General features: G+C 47.7%; 1 protein-coding gene across 1 annotated transcript in view; it reads left to right on the forward strand.

Moving 5' to 3' along the window:
- Nucleotides 1–16,397, forward strand: part of HIP1R (huntingtin interacting protein 1 related) — a gene marked incomplete at its 3' end in the record, with an annotated part of 142,764 nt that overhangs the window by 98,375 nt on the left and 27,992 nt on the right. Inside the window, 5 exon segments of the mRNA XM_029619483.1 lie at nucleotides 166–254; nucleotides 1,023–1,139; nucleotides 1,995–2,096; nucleotides 9,089–9,283; nucleotides 10,368–10,515. Of these exon segments, the coding sequence (XP_029475343.1) occupies nucleotides 166–254; nucleotides 1,023–1,139; nucleotides 1,995–2,096; nucleotides 9,089–9,283; nucleotides 10,368–10,515 (651 nt within the window).

Consider the following 16,397-nt stretch of genomic DNA (forward strand, 5'->3'; position numbering starts at 1 on the left):
TATTTGTAAATGAATTGATGTCCCATGTGTTAAATCACTGCCCTTTTTCAGGTTTGCTTTCCTATCCCTCTCTCCATCGTCTGATCCTGAAGAGTCTTGTTAATGTATAAATTGTCTTAAGAGGGAATATTCTTAAAAGTATCATTTTCATGTAACTTTTCACAGAGAAAGCTCAATCAACAGAAACGCGCTACGTGAAACTCAAGGAAAAACACAATGAACTTATTAACATCCATGCAGAGCTACTGAGAAAGGTGAGCAGTGGTTTGTATCAGTGAGGAGGTGGTTAAAACGGAACATGTAACATGCATTGCATTTTAATACTTTGAATGCTTTGGGACCAATAAATGGTATTCCAATTAATGAATGGCAGGAAAAAAAAAAAAAAAGATACGGAACCAACAGCAGGAGGTGAGGGAAATTGAATGACTGAGATCTATGACCACGCCCCCCCTGACGTCACTGGGAGCTCTGGCGACGGTTGAAGAGCGCCTCACCATCAGGCCACCGCGCGCGTGCGTCACGCGCCTGAAGGGGCGCGACAAAGGGGCCCTCCCCTTTGTTGCACCCCTTCATGCAACCCTTGTGCTTGTAAAAAAAAAAAAAAAATCTTTTATATTTTTCTTTTATTTAAACTTATTCCAATTCTTTACCTTTTCTTTTCGCTTGTTAATAATTTTAATTAGAAATGTTCTTTGTATTAGACTATGGAAATTTATTTCCTGCTATTCTGTTTAATGTAAACCGGTATGATTTACATCGGATGTAAGAATGTCGGTATATAAAAATTAATAAATAAATAATGTATCTAGAATAGAATAAAACAATAAGTGTGTTCAGTGATGCAACGCGAGCTATGCGCCTCCCTTGCCCTACACACCACCTGTTTTCTGCCCTACAGCTCTAATCCGAGGCCGGCACGGCGCGCCTTCTCTTTTGAATGGTTCTGCTGGAGGAATACCTGCCATACCCTAGTGTGCCGCGTTGAAAGATTTGTTTTTTGTCTCCCCTTTCTTAAACAGAACGCTGATACAGCCAAGCAACTAACGTTAACCCAACAGAACCGGGAGGAAGTGGCCCGCATTAAGGAGCAACTGGAATTGCAGATGGATCAAGTGAAGCGTGAATCGGAAATGAAGGTGAGGGGTTACTGGGTATTTTGGGAAAATCCACCTTCCTTTTATGCCTGCAGACCAGGCTTTACAGGCGAGTCCTTACAGGCATTGTGAAAGCCAGGAGCATCCAAGCCCATTGGTCTCCCGGGTCACATTGTATGTGCACAGGGTTGCCAGCTGGCTTCATTTCTGCTGGTCAGCTCAGTCCAGTCCCTTACATGCCCGGTCTCATCTAGATTTTCTTAGAGAAATCCGGACATATGATTCCATGCATGCTGTGGGGCAAAACCAAAACTGGACCAGCCACATTCTTTGAACACCCCCCCCCCCCCCCCACTCCCGGCATGAAACTTCTTCAGTTTGTAAAAATCCTGGGGTTATGTGGGGCTGGAACACATTGTGATGTCATTGGACATTGTCAAAGCTGCCTGGCCATTGGTTACTGATATACTGGGTCATCAAATAGGGAACAGCACAGGAAAAAAATATTCCAAGGCATGTTCCATGCTTAATAAAAAAAAAAAAAAAAAGCCCCATATGTGCTATTTAAGAAAACATTAACTTTTTAAATATGTTCTTGGTATCTCTTGATTTCATTGAAACACATAGCGCCATGGTCTGCCCTGTCATTAATTGATTGGCACTGTGCATCAGGAGTCTGCCTTGTCAGGAACAAATCATATATATTTTTTTTTTTCACAACCATTTTACAAAGAATTTCAGCAGATGTTTACACAATACCATGTGATGCCTGGTGGTTGGTTCTCTCCCCCAAGCTTTTTAGAATTGAAATGAAACCGTTATTGGTAGCATCAGCATTACTGATTTGTTCCCGGGCTAGAATAGTCTTTGCTGATCATGCGCTGTTTGATACTGCAGCTGGAAGACCAGAGTTTTCAGATGGAGCAGCTGAAGCAGGCGCTCGACACCAAGAAAGAGGAACTGACGCAGATCCAGCAGTCCCTCAACAATTCTGAACAGGTTTGCTTCATCAGAACTTGATATTTAATGACTGTAGATTGCACAGAAGCAAAGGTTAACGGGTTAAAAACAAAAAATTGTATAGGGTGCTATCTCTTTATTGGACTAATTTAATACATTTCTTGACTAGCTTTTGGAAGCTAATATTTTCTTACTCTGGTCAAGAAATGTTTTTCTAGCGTGTAGCCAGATGGACTCAAGACCAATGGGTATTGTGCTCTCCTGATAGCAGATGGGAGACTGAGTCGGATTTCAAAGCTGACAGCCTACATATACCCATGCAGCATGCTTAACTCTTCAGTATTTCTCTGACTCCATAGCAGAAGAGACACTATCCCAATTGAGAATAGTGTAATTCTTACAAGAAAGAAGAAAGATAAGAAGAAAGAAAAATTACTTTTAAGAAGAGAGCCCTGCTTCTCCTGCGGTGAAACCTAAGGGTCCCTCCCCCAGTTGAGACTTTCCTGAGGTCGATTCGATATCCCTCAGAGGTGAGCCTCGGTCTGCCAGCCAATTCCCAGCATTGACCTAGCCCCCAGAGTCGCTGAGAGGCAGTAGGTGCAGATTTGAGTGTGGCGGTGAAGGTCCTTCCCTCTCCCTCCGCAGCTGGAGACTGCCCGGCACGCGACCGGTAAGCGTAGAGACCAGGTAAGGTACAAAACTTTACTTTCAAGTCTTCGGTCTCCAAGGCTCGATTAGCCGTACCGTCTTCCTCCGAGGTTTAAAATCGGGTTGAGCAGCCATCCTTGGCTAGGCCCCGATTCGGTGCGAGGGCCCACACACGTGGAAACCTTCCGGGGGGCCGCCATCTTACTGTTGGGGTCGTCGGTGCCATTTTACCCCCTTGACTCGAAGGTATGTGCGGTGCCGGCCGGAGGCCTGAAGCACCTAATTTGAGCGCACCCGTAAGCTTATGCACTTAGTTACGGGTTGAGCGCACAGCAGCGCGCACTTCTAGGTTGTGTGCACAGCGACAACCACACTAGGCTGCTTGCACAACTGCACGCATAACCGTGCCGCACGCACAAGCCTGTTGCTGCACGCATAACTTGTGCACACTTCGGGTGCATATCTCCGGTACACAGCTAAAAGCATCCGCACGTATATCTCCGCGCTCTGACAAATAATGGTACCGACATCAAAGAAAGCCAAGGGGGACCCTTTCTCTGCCCAGCCTGCCACTTAAGAGCTGTGCAGCCTGAATTGGACTCCCTCCTGTGCCAGCAGTATGAGCAGAACCAAGGGGAATCGCTTGAAGAACCAAAACAAGATCCCTCCAGTCAGGATAGAGATCCGGAACCACTGAGGAGGGCATCCCGGACCTAAGTCTCAACTTGGCGCCCCCACAGGAAAGCTCCTTTGGGTCCACCACTACTACCCCTCCTGGGATTAACATGGACCCAGGAACCTTCTCCTGGATGGAATTTTTTAAAGGGCTGTCCAGGCACACCTAGCCCCTCCTGCTCACCTGGCTCATACCCTACCGGAAACACCAGCCCTCCCCAGTTCTTCAAGACATGCCTACCCTATCCAGGAACCTCCCTGATGGGGAACCAGACACCTCAGAGGAGGAAACGACTCCCCGGAAAGAAGGGGAAATCCCCCCCAGGGATGGAATCATATTGGACCATGCTCTGATTCTTCCACAAGGACAAATTACCAGCCCTTGTGTCCCAGACTAGGAAGACACTGGGCCTCCCAGATGCGGAACCAACATCTGAACCAAAGAAGAACCCCATATTGGTGTACCTCCATAAAGCCTCATGCTATTTTCCTATGTTGGAACCCATCAAGGAACTGATTGATCTAGAATGGAATTCTCCAGAGGCCAGCTTTAAAAGGGGGCGGGCAATGGAAGCCCTATATCTGCTGGAACCCACAGCAAAGGAACTCCTATGTTTCCCTAAAGTGGACGCTATGATCTGTGCTGTCTCAAAACGTACTACGATCCCGGTGGAGGAAGGAGCAGCGCTGAAGGACGCCTAAGACAGACGGCTGGAAGTCATCCTTAAGCAGTCCTTTGATGTTTCAGCAGTGACGCTACAAATTGCCTCCTGCTGCGCATTGGTGGCACGTTCCTGTTTGATCCTCTCCAGAGACGCTATCACGCCCAGAGAAGCTATAGAACCTGCGGTCTCCTTCCTTACCGATGCTACTGCAAACCTCGTGCGCGCATCATCCAGGGGTGTCGCTGCTGCAGTGGTGGCCAGAAGACAACTATGGCTCCGAAATTGGTCGGCTGACCCGACCTCCAAGGCGAACCTCACAAAATGCCTTTTAAAGGATCTCTCCTTTTCAGGAGTGAACTGGAAAAGTTAGCCAACAAAAGGGGTGAATCCCCAGTACCCCGATTACCTAAGACAGGAACAAAAGAACATATCAGTGCTCCTCTCCCAGAAGAAACAAGGGTAGAGGATTGCAGCATTTTAAGCCTTACAAGAGCACACAGTCCTAAGCATCCCGTCCTTCAGGAAGGTCTCAGTCCTTTCGGAACAGGCACATTAAGAGAGGAGCAAGCTCAGGGGCAGGCCCCAGCCATACCCCACAATGAGAAGACGCAGATCCATCCACAGGAAGAAGATATAGGGGATAGACTTGCCCTCTTCTACCAAAGATGGGTCGAGATAACATCGGACAAGTGGGTCCTAACTATCATTCGAGAGGGATACTCTCTGGAATTCCAGAGCATTCCCCCTGACAAATTTATAAGATCACCATGCCACTCCGACCAAGAGACTGGCAGTGGAGAATACACTAGCAAGACTACTCAGCCTGAAGGCAATAGTTCCGGTGCCCACGCTGCAACAAAATACTGACCACTATTCCATCTATTTTATCGCTCCCAAGAAAGAAGGAACATTCCAGCCCATCCTGGACCTCAAGGCCGTCAACCGTTACCTGAGGGTACCACACTTCCGCATGGAAACTCTACACTCCGTAATAATGGTGGTACAACCGGGAGAATTCTTAACCTCCCTGGATCTATCTGAAACCTATCTTCACATCCCGGTCCATCAGAACCACCAGTGCTTCCTGCGCTTTGTGATACTGGGTCAGCATTGTCAATTCTGAGCGCTACCCTTCGGACTAGCTACCGCTCCCAGAACTCTTACCAAAATCATGGTGGTAGTGGTGGCAGCACTGAGGAAAGGAGGAGTTCTGGCACATCCTTACTTGGACGATTGGCTGATCAGGGCAAAATCTCCAGCGGAGAGTCGCCACACATCCACCAGAATCAAGAACCTATTACAAGAGCTCGGGTGGGTTATGAACACAGCCAAGAGCTGTCTACAGCCCTCCCAGTCCCTGGAATACCTGGGAGTCCGATTCGATACCAAACAGAACAAGGTCTAGCGCCCCCCCCCCCTTAAGGAGAAGGAAACTGATGGGTCAATTACAAAACCTGTTGAACTCTGCTCGACCCAAGGTATGGGACTACCTTCAAGTCCTCGGCCTCATGACATCAACTCTGGAAGTTGTTCCGTGGGCAAGGGCCCAAATGCAACCGCTACAATGCTCCATACTGTCAATATGGAATCCAGCGTCCCAGAACTATTCAATTTGCCTCTAGCTACCGACAGAGGTTCGGCATCAGCTTCAATGGTGGCTACAGGAAGAGCACCTGAGCAGAGGCGTAAACCTATCCCCACCGAACTGGATCTTGCTCACCACGGATGCGAGTCTGCGAGGATGGGGAGCCCACTGTCAGGAGCTGACAGTCCAGGGACAATGGAACAAAGAGGAGGCGGAATGGAACATAAACCACCTAGAAGCTCAAGCGGTCAGACTAAGCCTGTCTGCAATTCAGCCACAGACTCCAAGGCGAATCTGTCAGAGTCATATCTGACAATGCAACAACCGTTGCCTACATCAACCGCCAAGGAGGAGCCAAGAGCCAGCAAGTGTCTCTAGAAATAGACCCCCTCATGGAGTGGGCGGAAACAAACCTACAAGGGATTTCGGCCTCCCACATCACGGGAAAAGACAACATATCAGCAAACTACCTCAGCAGAGAGAGTCTAGACCCGGGGGAATGGTCACTGGCGGTCACAGCCTTCCAGCTGATAGTAAATCGATGGGGTCCCCCAGCCATGGACTTACTAGCAACTCATCGCAATGCCAAGGCTCCCAGATTCTTCAGCCGCAGACGAGAACCACAATCTCAGGGAATCAACGCTCTCATCCAGAACTGGCCAGAGGAAGTCCTCCTGTATGCCTTCCAACCCTGGCCACTCCTGGGCAGGGTCATCCGCAAGATAGAGCACCACAGGGGACTAGTCCTAATAGTCACCCCAGATTGGCCAAGAAGACCATAGTACGCGGACATGCAAAGACTACTGGCGGGGAACCCTCTGCGTGTACCGCCACACAAGGACCTTCTTCAGCAGGGACCGATCTTACACGAAGTCCCGGCTCGATTCTCTCTTATAGTATGGCCCTTGAGAAGACTAACCTAAAGAAGCGCAGCTACTCAAAAGCCGTGTTTCACACCCTGCTCCGGGCACACAAGTTCTCCACATCTCTGTCTTACATACGGATCTGGAGAGTGTTCGAAGCCTGGTGTGAAGACCGCGGTTTCCTCCAGATGACAACCAAAATTCCCTCGATCCTGGAATTCCTACAGGATGGCATGAAGAAGGGGTTGTCCCTTAATTCCCTCAAGGTCCAGGTGGCAGGCCGGACCTGCTTCAGATCCAAAGTGAATGGTATCAGACTATCAACTCATCCTGATGTCTCATTTTCTGAAAGGAGTTAAACAACTCAGACCACCACTAAAGTGTCCAGTACCTCTATGGAACCTCAACCTAGTACTAGACTTCCTAGCAGGGGAGTCCTTCAGACCAACAAGCGGCTTGTCCCTACGTCGCTTAACCTTGAAGACAGCCTTTTTGATCGCAATAGGCTCAGCTCGGTGCATCTCCAAACTTCAAGCATTATCCTGTCTGGAACCATTCCTCAGGTTCACCCCGGGAACCATACAACTGTGGATGGCACCATCATTCCTTCCGAAAGTGATTTCCCAGTTCCACATGAACCAGACGATATCCTTACCATCACCAGATGAGCACAGGTATTCGGAAGGTTCAAGCCTTCCTCGCCACCTGAACATCGGCAGAACCCTAGTTCGATACCTGAAAAGAACGGAATCTTTGCGCAAAACTGATCACCTGTTTGTTCTTCACAGCGGGGAGAAATAAGGGGAAGCGGCATCACGGGCGACCATAGCCCGCTGGATCAAAGAAGTAATTCATGCAGCCTACATAGAGGCAGAAAAACCATCATCTCTACGGGTCAAAGCGCATTCTACAAGGGCCCAGGCAGTCTCCTGGGCCAAAACCAAGCTGATTTCTTCAGCTGAAATCTGTTGGGCGGCGACATGGTCCTCCCTTCACACCTTCTCCAGGTTCTACCGCCTGGATGTTCAGGCCAGGGAGGATACAGCATTCGCAAGGGCAGCACTAAGTGGGCCACGGGTAGCCTCCCACCCTGTAGGGGAGTAGCTTTTGTACATCCCATTGGTCCTGAGTCCATCTGGCTACACGCTAGGAAATGGAGAAATTACTTACCTGATAATTTCATTTTCCTTAGTGTAGAGATGGATTCAGCATCCCGCCCACGGCTGCCCCAGAAATAGAGAATCTCGAATACAAATATCGAGACTGACCAAACATGGGTAAGCCACGGCCTACCCCTAGTTCAAGACACCTGCAATTGCCCAGGTGTCAGTGTTTATTGTTTCAGTGCACTGGCGGTCTCCAGTTCCAAAGTTTTATATATATATAATCAGTTGAACCAGTTCAAGGTTAATCAAGTATTAAGCAACATATTATTAATCAAGTTCAAGGTTAATCAAGTTCAAGGTTAATCAAGTATTATTAACCTTTATTATTAATCAATATTATTAATCAAGTTCAAGGTTAATCAAGTATTAAGCAACATATTATTAATCAAGTTCAAGGTTAATCAAAGTTAATCAAGTATTATTAACCTTTATTATTAATCAATATTATTAATCAAGTTCAAAGTTAATCAAGTATTTAGCAACATATTATTAATCAAGTTCAAGGTTAATCAAGTTCAAGGTTAATCAAGGTTAATCAAGTATTAACCTTTATTATTAATCAATATTATTAATCAAGTTCAAGGTTAATCAAGTATTAAGCAACATATTATTAATCAAGTTCAAGGTTAATCAAGTTCAAGGTTAATCAAGTATTATTAACCTTTATTATTAATCAATATTATTAATCAAGTTCAAGGTTAATCAAGTATTAAGCAACATATATCCGCACTGGCTATTCAAAGACAATACTAAAGAGCGAAGCATGCTGCACGGGTATATGTAGGCTGACGTCAGCTTTGAAATCTGACTCCGTCTCCCATCTGCTAGCAGAAGAGCACAATACCCATTGGTCCTGAGTCCACCTGTCTACACTAAGGAAAACGAAATTATCAGGTAAGTAATTTCTCCAATTAAGTCCAATAAAAAGGTACCCCCTGTTATATATTTTTTGTTAACCTTTACTTCCTTGTATTCAAGTGGACCGACACTGACTCTAGATGTAAGCAGCTGGCTCTTTGAATGTTTTCCCATGAGGAGTACACTGGAGCATCTTGTGGCTTTCAATGCTCGATTTTGGGGGCAAGCTAGTTGCTTTAGATTCTCTTGTACTGGAATGCTTTCTGAGAGCAAATGGATTGCTCTAAATACGTTTATGTAAATGAGAGGCAGTGAGTTTTTGATTCAGAGATTAGTGGCACAGGGAGAGATCCCACATTGCTTGGCACAGCAGCTTGGCTTTAACCACAGGGTTGTGTAATGTGGTTTATCCAATAGCATTTGAGAATAACCAAGAACAGAGTTCACATCTGCCCTTTTAAAGAAGTGTGCCTTCTGACTACCTTCTGTCTAGTGAGCAGAAGAGTGGCACGGGAAGGTTTGGTAGTGGTAAGGCTTTACAGATGCTGGATTTTTCATGGTGTGCTTACAGGCTGGATCCCAGCTGAGTTCCCGGGTGGAAGTTCTCCACACGGAGCAGGATTCCCTGCGGAAGACTGTGATGGCGAAAGAGGCTGAGCTGTTATCCATTCAGAGTATGATTCAGGACAAAGAGGCCCTGCTGTCTCAAGAGAAGAACAGGAGTACACGGGAAATAAAGGGCCTGCAGGAGCAACTCTTGGAAAAGGTACTGTATAATGCATGGCACAACCTCAGCCTCATTATTAATGTGCATGTGTGTATATTTTTAATTACATGGTTTTCTCCTGTTTAATTGGGCTTCTGGCTCATCTTGAACCAGCCCCTGCTGGAATTATAGTGCCATGAGCCTTGATCTGCTCCTGCCTGGCTCCCCCCCCCCCCCCCCCCCCCCCCACATACACATAACGTTGTCTGTCTGTTCTAGCTCAGCTGCAACTGGGGGACCACAGACCATGTCCCCCGCCCCCCCCTCCCCCCCAGAACCCTGCATGCATGTGTCATGATCATTGGGGGGGGGGGGTTGTCATTGCCCAGTGGTTGGGAATCCTCTCCTGGCGTTGTGAACTCTGTATCAACAGCATCCCCGGCCCCAGTCAGCCTGAGGAGCTGATGTTGTGCTCAGGACTGTGCAGCCTCAGCTCCTACGTGGGTAATACACAGTCTGCCATAGAACTGTCAGACCGGCCTGAACAGCATCTTTTACATTCAAGTCCTGTGCTAAAAAGAAAAGTCTTACAACTGGAGGCTCAACACTAGGCATCATGATATACAACTATCATATCTGTATTTTTGCTCCCCCCCCCTTCCTCTAAGCTCGTTACAATTAACAAGACTTGCCATATAACAGTCCTTCTCTCCATTTCCATCCCAGATGGTATAGCACTTATATATGGCTCTTGTAGACTATGGCGAAGAAGTTTGAAATAATTTAGATATTATAAATGGAACATTAACCTTGACAGGCCCAGAGAGAGCCTGGGAACTGTTGGATGATTAGAGGTAATGTCCATATAAGGTGCTTCAGAGACATCCAGGCACAGTTCAAATACCGAACCAGAGACTGGGTTCAGAGAGCAAACTTCATCACAATGGGCAGAAAAGCATGGGGAGGAATTGCATGCTAGCATTGCATGATACTGGCATAGACAAGCAGTGACGCTAAGACTGTCACCACGGTATGTAAGGCCTGTCCCTAACACACAACACACACTTTGACAGTCGACAGCTCATGTAGTAAGGAAATGTTTAAAAAAAAAAAAAGCTGAACCCGCCTGCCTTTTAACATACAGAAAACCCGAGAGCAAACCCTTGAGCAGAAGCTTCTCAATGATCAGTTCAGCATTATCCAGGGGACCGTAAAGGAAGCAGAGAATATCATTCAGGATGCGCTTGCGAAGCTGGATGACCCTCTGCACATTCGATGCACCAGCTCTCCAGGTAACTGTGCCCTGAAATCTCTGTCACTAGCAACCTATAACTTACCATTCAGATCAGCCACTGGGCCAGAAGACTGGAAGGTGGTTAGTGTGCTGCCAGGGAACTATACACCAGTGAGTCTGATGTCACTGCTGGGAAAAATCTTAGAAGCTATTCTTAAGACATAATTAATGGGCATAGGGGTAGATATGACTAAATGGGTACGAGCCTAAGTGCAATTACTAGACCAAAGTCTTCCTTACCAAGCTATTACAATTTTTTGAAGGAGTTAATAAACATGTGGATAAGGGTGAACCAACTGATGTGTAGTGTACCTGGATTTTCAGAAGGCATTTGACAAAGTTCCTCATGAGAGATTCCTTGGGAAATTAGTGTCATGGGATAGGAGGCAGTGGCCTACTATGGACTGGTAAATGATTACAAGATAGGAAACAGAGTTGTATTAAATGGTCAGTTTTTTTTTTCCAGTGGAGTGCCCCAGGGATCTATACTGGGACTGGCGTTTATCATTTGCACAAATGATTTACAAAAGGAAGTAATAATGAGTGAGGTGATCAGATTTACAGATGAGGGAAAATTACTCAAAGCTGTCAAAACACAAGCTTATTGTGAGGACTTGCAAAAGGACCTTCCCAGATTGGGGGATCAGGCATCTAAAAGGCAGATTGGATTTAATATGGACAAGTGAAAAGTGTGACACACACAGGGAAAAACAATCCTAACTGTAGGTACACAACACTGGATTCTGTATTGGGAACCCCCCATCCAACCAAGTAAAGGATCTTTGAATCGTTGTGGACAATACGTTGAAATCATCAGCTTGGTGTGTGGCAGCAGTCAAAAAAGCAAATGCTATGTTAGGAATTATCAAGTCATAATGCATCCACACCTTCAGTATTGTATGCCTTTCTGGTTGCTCTTTCTAATCAATCTATCTTTCGATCTAGATATCGATCTATCAATGTAGATATCAGTCTAGATATATATAGTTACCTCAGAATAAAAAATATACAGATTAGGGCAACAAAAATAAAGGGGATGGAATGGCTCCTGAACATACAGTCAAGCTGTGAAATTTTTTGCTGGAGGATGTAGTCAAGATGACTAGCATAGCTGGGTTTAAAAAGGATTTGGAGGAAAAAGTCCATAAACAGTGATTAATCAGATGAACTTAGGGAAAAACCACAGCTTATCTGTGGGAGTGAGCAGCAAGGAATAGATCTACCCTTTTGGGATCTATAGGGTACCAGTAATGACAGCCAGACAGGATGCTAAGCTTGATGAACCTGTTGTCCAAGGGATAACGCGTTAAACCGCTACATCAGCAGAATTGTTTACCTGTTTTTTCATAAAGTCCTCTAAGTTCATCCCATTGGCTTGGATTCTGGTTTCCCTCACCAACTGAGCTGGTTCTTTTGCTTTTGCCTTTTGCTTTTTCAGATATTAAATCACAGATCAAAACAATAAAAAGGAAGCCTTGTTTACGATGATTCTAGCACAGCTGTTCATTTATGGGACAAATTTGGAAAGGGTCTGCTCTGATGCAAAGTTCCTGGGTACTTCTGTGCATGGGTTTTGCTCCGGTTCTCAAAGGGAAGAGATACATGCATAGCTTTCCTTTTTTTGAAAATACCCACAAAGGTTGGCACCTGCTTTTTCCCCTGGAAAAAAAAATGTGCTTACATCCCCAGGCTCATCTGCTTCTTCCCCAGCTAAAAGTTCCTGCATTGTTGATCCCCCGCTTCCCTCCCAAGGCTTGGGCAGTCAGGCTGCCCAAGTTACCTGGATGTAAATGGCTTTTAAAAATTGTGCCCTGAAGACGTAAGTATCTTTCTGCCTGTTTTGTCTTGAGATGCTGAGGTGTATCAGGATATTTGGCTTTTCGGAGCATAAGGCATTCACAGGTATCTGTGCGGAATATTTTGCCATTCGGGTTAACTGTTGTCTTCCGAGCTTCCCAATCTGAAGAAATTCTGATGCTGTGGATAGTTTTGGTAGAGCAAGGCCTGCTGGGGGGATATTGGGCTCTGTTCTGCACGGATTTGCTCACCACCTGGATTTTTGCAGACACAGGATCCTAGCTCCGAAACCTGGGTTATGCTCCCAGGACCAGTTGTGAATTTACTTGGACTTTGAACCACTAAAGCCCATCAGATGGCTTGTGTTGGGCCTGCCGAGTTTCTTCTGGATTGGGATGAACTGCAGCTGTGTTGCATCGGGGGCCTTGCAGTACTGCCAAAGCTTTGCTAAAGCAGCACCACAAAGGGAAAACACGACCAAACCAAAATTATATTCTCGAATTCCACACTCAAGGCAAAATCCAGCCTGGATGACAGATGCCAGTAACCACAAGGGTCTGATTTCTCGGTTATATGCTATGACTATTCAGGAACATTAATTTGCAAGCAGTGGCTCTGGTTTATGGTTTGGTTATCCTGGAAATGAGAGCTGCTGGAGTTTGAGCGTGAAACGAAGATGTGACATGGCCTACCTAAATGTCCTAACTCACATCCAGAGTTTCTGGTGCTCCTACTTCACCATCTGCGACACACACCTGGAACTGTGGCCAAGGAATAAAGGAAAAATAGAAAACTATTCGATTGCTTGGTGAAAGCTCTGTCAGTAGTCCCCCCATCCCTCCATGTTCTGGAGACACAGTAACTGGTCTGAATTTTGGGATCTCTATAATGAATATGCATATGAGAGATCTGCATACGTTCTGTCTCCTATCTTGTGCATATTCTTTGTGGCTGTTCAGAAAATCTGACTGGTTATGAGTCCTTCCCAGTCACTATACTGCTAAGATCTGGATCCTTTTTATAACTCTAATCAGATAAGAGGTGTTGTGAAAGTGGTTTCCCTGTACGTACCAGGATCAGTCCAGGACACCTGGGTTGTGACCCCGCACCAGCAGATGGAGACAGATTAAAACTTGTGGGCGGAGCTACATATGCTCCTGTGCCAGTCACAGCCCCTCAGTCTTACTCTGTCTCCAGTAGGTGGTGCAGGTGTAGTCACAGCCTCTGGGTGCCCTGAGGACTGATATTTAGTTTAGTCAGGGTTATTTTAGTTCTTTTAGTAATTTTAAGCTCAGTTTGTTTCTTGATTCTAATTTTGGTTAGAATTAGTTTAAAAGAAGCTGTCCGTCCTGCCTCCCAGGGGGGTGGGAAGGTTCTGAGAGGACCATCCCCCCCTGGTTGAGGCCACTGCTGAGGGTCGAGGACCCGAACTGCCAAAGCAGCAGCGTTGGGGTGACACCGGGGAGCCCGGTTCACTCACCCCCAACAGGAGCAGGAGCCCCAGAACCCTGGACAGCGGCAGGTTTGATTTAAAAAAAAAAAAAAAAAAAAGTGAATTTTATTTTTTTCTTTGTTTGTGTCGGCTCTCCGTTTTCTTCTTCGCCAGGGGGGAAATAGGTCCTCGGTTTGGCGAGGGGAGGGGAGTTTTTTCGGCGCTTTAGATTTTAAATTTTATTTTAAATTTTCCTTCGCGTTCCCGCGCGACTGTGAGGATGCCTCGGGGTACAGTTTGCCGCGCTTGCGGCTCGGCGCGCGCGCGGCTCTCCCGTGAAGGGATTTGTTCCGCCTGCATTCCGGGCGGGGAGGGACCTTCTACAAAGAGCAGGGGGGTCCGTTCCCGGTCGGTGCGGTCGCCGTCGCGCACTACCGCCGTTCCTGTCATGCCAGCTGACCCCTTCCCGCTCAGTGCGGGAGCGGCGGCCATCTTGGCTTCTGTTCATGAAGTCAGGCAGGAACCTGCAGGGGATTCTGCCGTGCCTCCCGCCTTGTCGCCTCAACAAAGGTCTTCAGGGGGGGCTTCCACCGGGGGGGCTAAGTCCCCGGATGAGGATGGTGATGATTCGGTCACCTCAGATTCGGAGTCCTCGTTTTCGGCGGATTTTGCCCTCCTGCTGCGCAAAGTTTTAAAATACAAGGGCCGCAGACGCAAGGAGCTGCATAGCCACTCCAAAGGGGACACTCCAAAGAACAAAAAATCCCGGGATGACCCTGCGACAAGAAAACGGACACCAAGAGGTGTCCCGCAGGATACAGATACCGACTCCACCTCACAAGATGAGGTGGTTCCGCCTGATGAGCCCCTGACGGGGGTCGATGGTGCGACGGGGGACAATTCTGCCCAGTCGGGGCCGGGCAAACCTTCGCAAGCCGGTGATGGGGACGACCCGAAGGTGGTACGTCTTTTCCGAAGGGACGAGCTGTCCCCGCTTATACCGGCAATCCTCAGCGAGTTAGGGGTTGAAGCCCCACCGACAGTCTCGCGCCCCGGAGCAACTATGGATCCAGTCCTGCTAGGACTCACTGGTCCAGCGGTAGCCTTCCCATTCCATTTCTCGGCGTCTGACATTTTGTTTCGGGAGTGGGATACTCCTGAACTAGGTCTGAAGGTATCTAAGGCAATGGATAAGCTCTACCCTTTGCCAGAAGACGCACTGGAACTTCTTCGGCTTCCAAAGGTGGATTCAGCGGTGTCGGCAGTAACTAAACGTTCCACGATTCCGGTCACTGGGGCCACAGCCCTTAGAGACATACAGGACAGGAAGCTTGAGGTGCAGCTCAAAAAGATCTTCGAGGTCTCAGCGTTGGGGGTTCAGGCTGCCATTTGTAGCAACTATGCCATGCGGGCTAGTTTGCGCTGGGCCCAAGTTATACAGGCGAATGCAGGTCTTTCTCCTGAAGAGGCCACGCAGGCGGATCGCCTAGAGGCTGCCATTGCTTATAGTGCGGATGCTCTCTATGACCTACTACGTACTTCAGCAAGATCCATGGTCTCTGCAGTCTCGGCGCGTCGTTTACTTTGGCTTCGCAATTGGTCGGCGGATGGATCCTCCAAGGCTCACCTTGGAGCCCTGCCCTTCAAGGGGAAGTTGTTATTCGGCAAAGAGTTGGATGATCTCATGCTTTCTCTTGGAGAGAACAGAGCTTTTAAACTCCCAGAAGACAGGTCCAGAGCCCGATCCTCCTATCCGTCCAGGTCCCGGTTTTGAGGTAACAAGAGATCTCGTCCACAGAGGTCCTCGGCTCCTTCTTATCGCTCGACTTCTTCCCGGGCCTCTTCGTGGCCACAGTCCTTTCGTGGGAAACGTTACGGCAGACAAGGAGGCACCCCGTCCGGCACGGGTCCCAAAGCCTCTCAATGAGATACAGCGGGTCCATTCCTTACGGCAGCCGCTGGCCTCCGTTCCAAACGTAGGGGCGAGGCTGACCTTGTTTTTCGAGGAATGGGCCAAAATAACTTCCGATCAGTGGGTTCTCAACATCATAAGACACGGTTACGCGTTAGATTTTGTACGGACTCCAGCAGACAAGTTCCTGATGTCGCCCTGCAAGTGCCCAAAAAAGACGACGGCAGTGCTAACCACCCTCCGGCGCCTGGAAGATTTAGGAGCAATCGTCCCCGTTCCTCCCAATCAACAAGGCACGGGTCGTTATTCCATATACTTCATCGTGCCAAAGAAGGATGGCACGGCCCGACCGATTTTGGACCTCAAAGGAGTAAACAAGTGTCTGCGTATTCCACACTTCAAGATGGAAACGATTCGGTCAGTGATTGCCTCGGTTCGTCCAGGCGAATTCATGGCCTCCTTAGACCTCACGGAGGCGTACCTCCACGTCGGAATTCATCTGTCTTTCCAGAGATTTCTCAGATTTTGCATCTTGGGCAGACACTACCAATTTCGGGCTCTTCCCTTCGGCCTCGCCACGGCTCCGCGAACATTTACAAAAGTGATGGTAGTGGTGGCGGCTCACCTTCGACGAGAGGGTTTCCTGGTGCACCCCTACTTGGACGATTGGCTGATTCGAGCCAAGTCCGAAACCTGTTGCCGTCAGGCGGTAGCCAGAGTCCTCCAGTTGTTGCAGACC

The sequence above is a fragment of the Rhinatrema bivittatum genome, chromosome 11, assembly GCF_901001135.1.
Source record: "Rhinatrema bivittatum chromosome 11, aRhiBiv1.1, whole genome shotgun sequence".
Lineage (NCBI taxonomy): Eukaryota > Metazoa > Chordata > Amphibia > Gymnophiona > Rhinatrematidae > Rhinatrema > Rhinatrema bivittatum.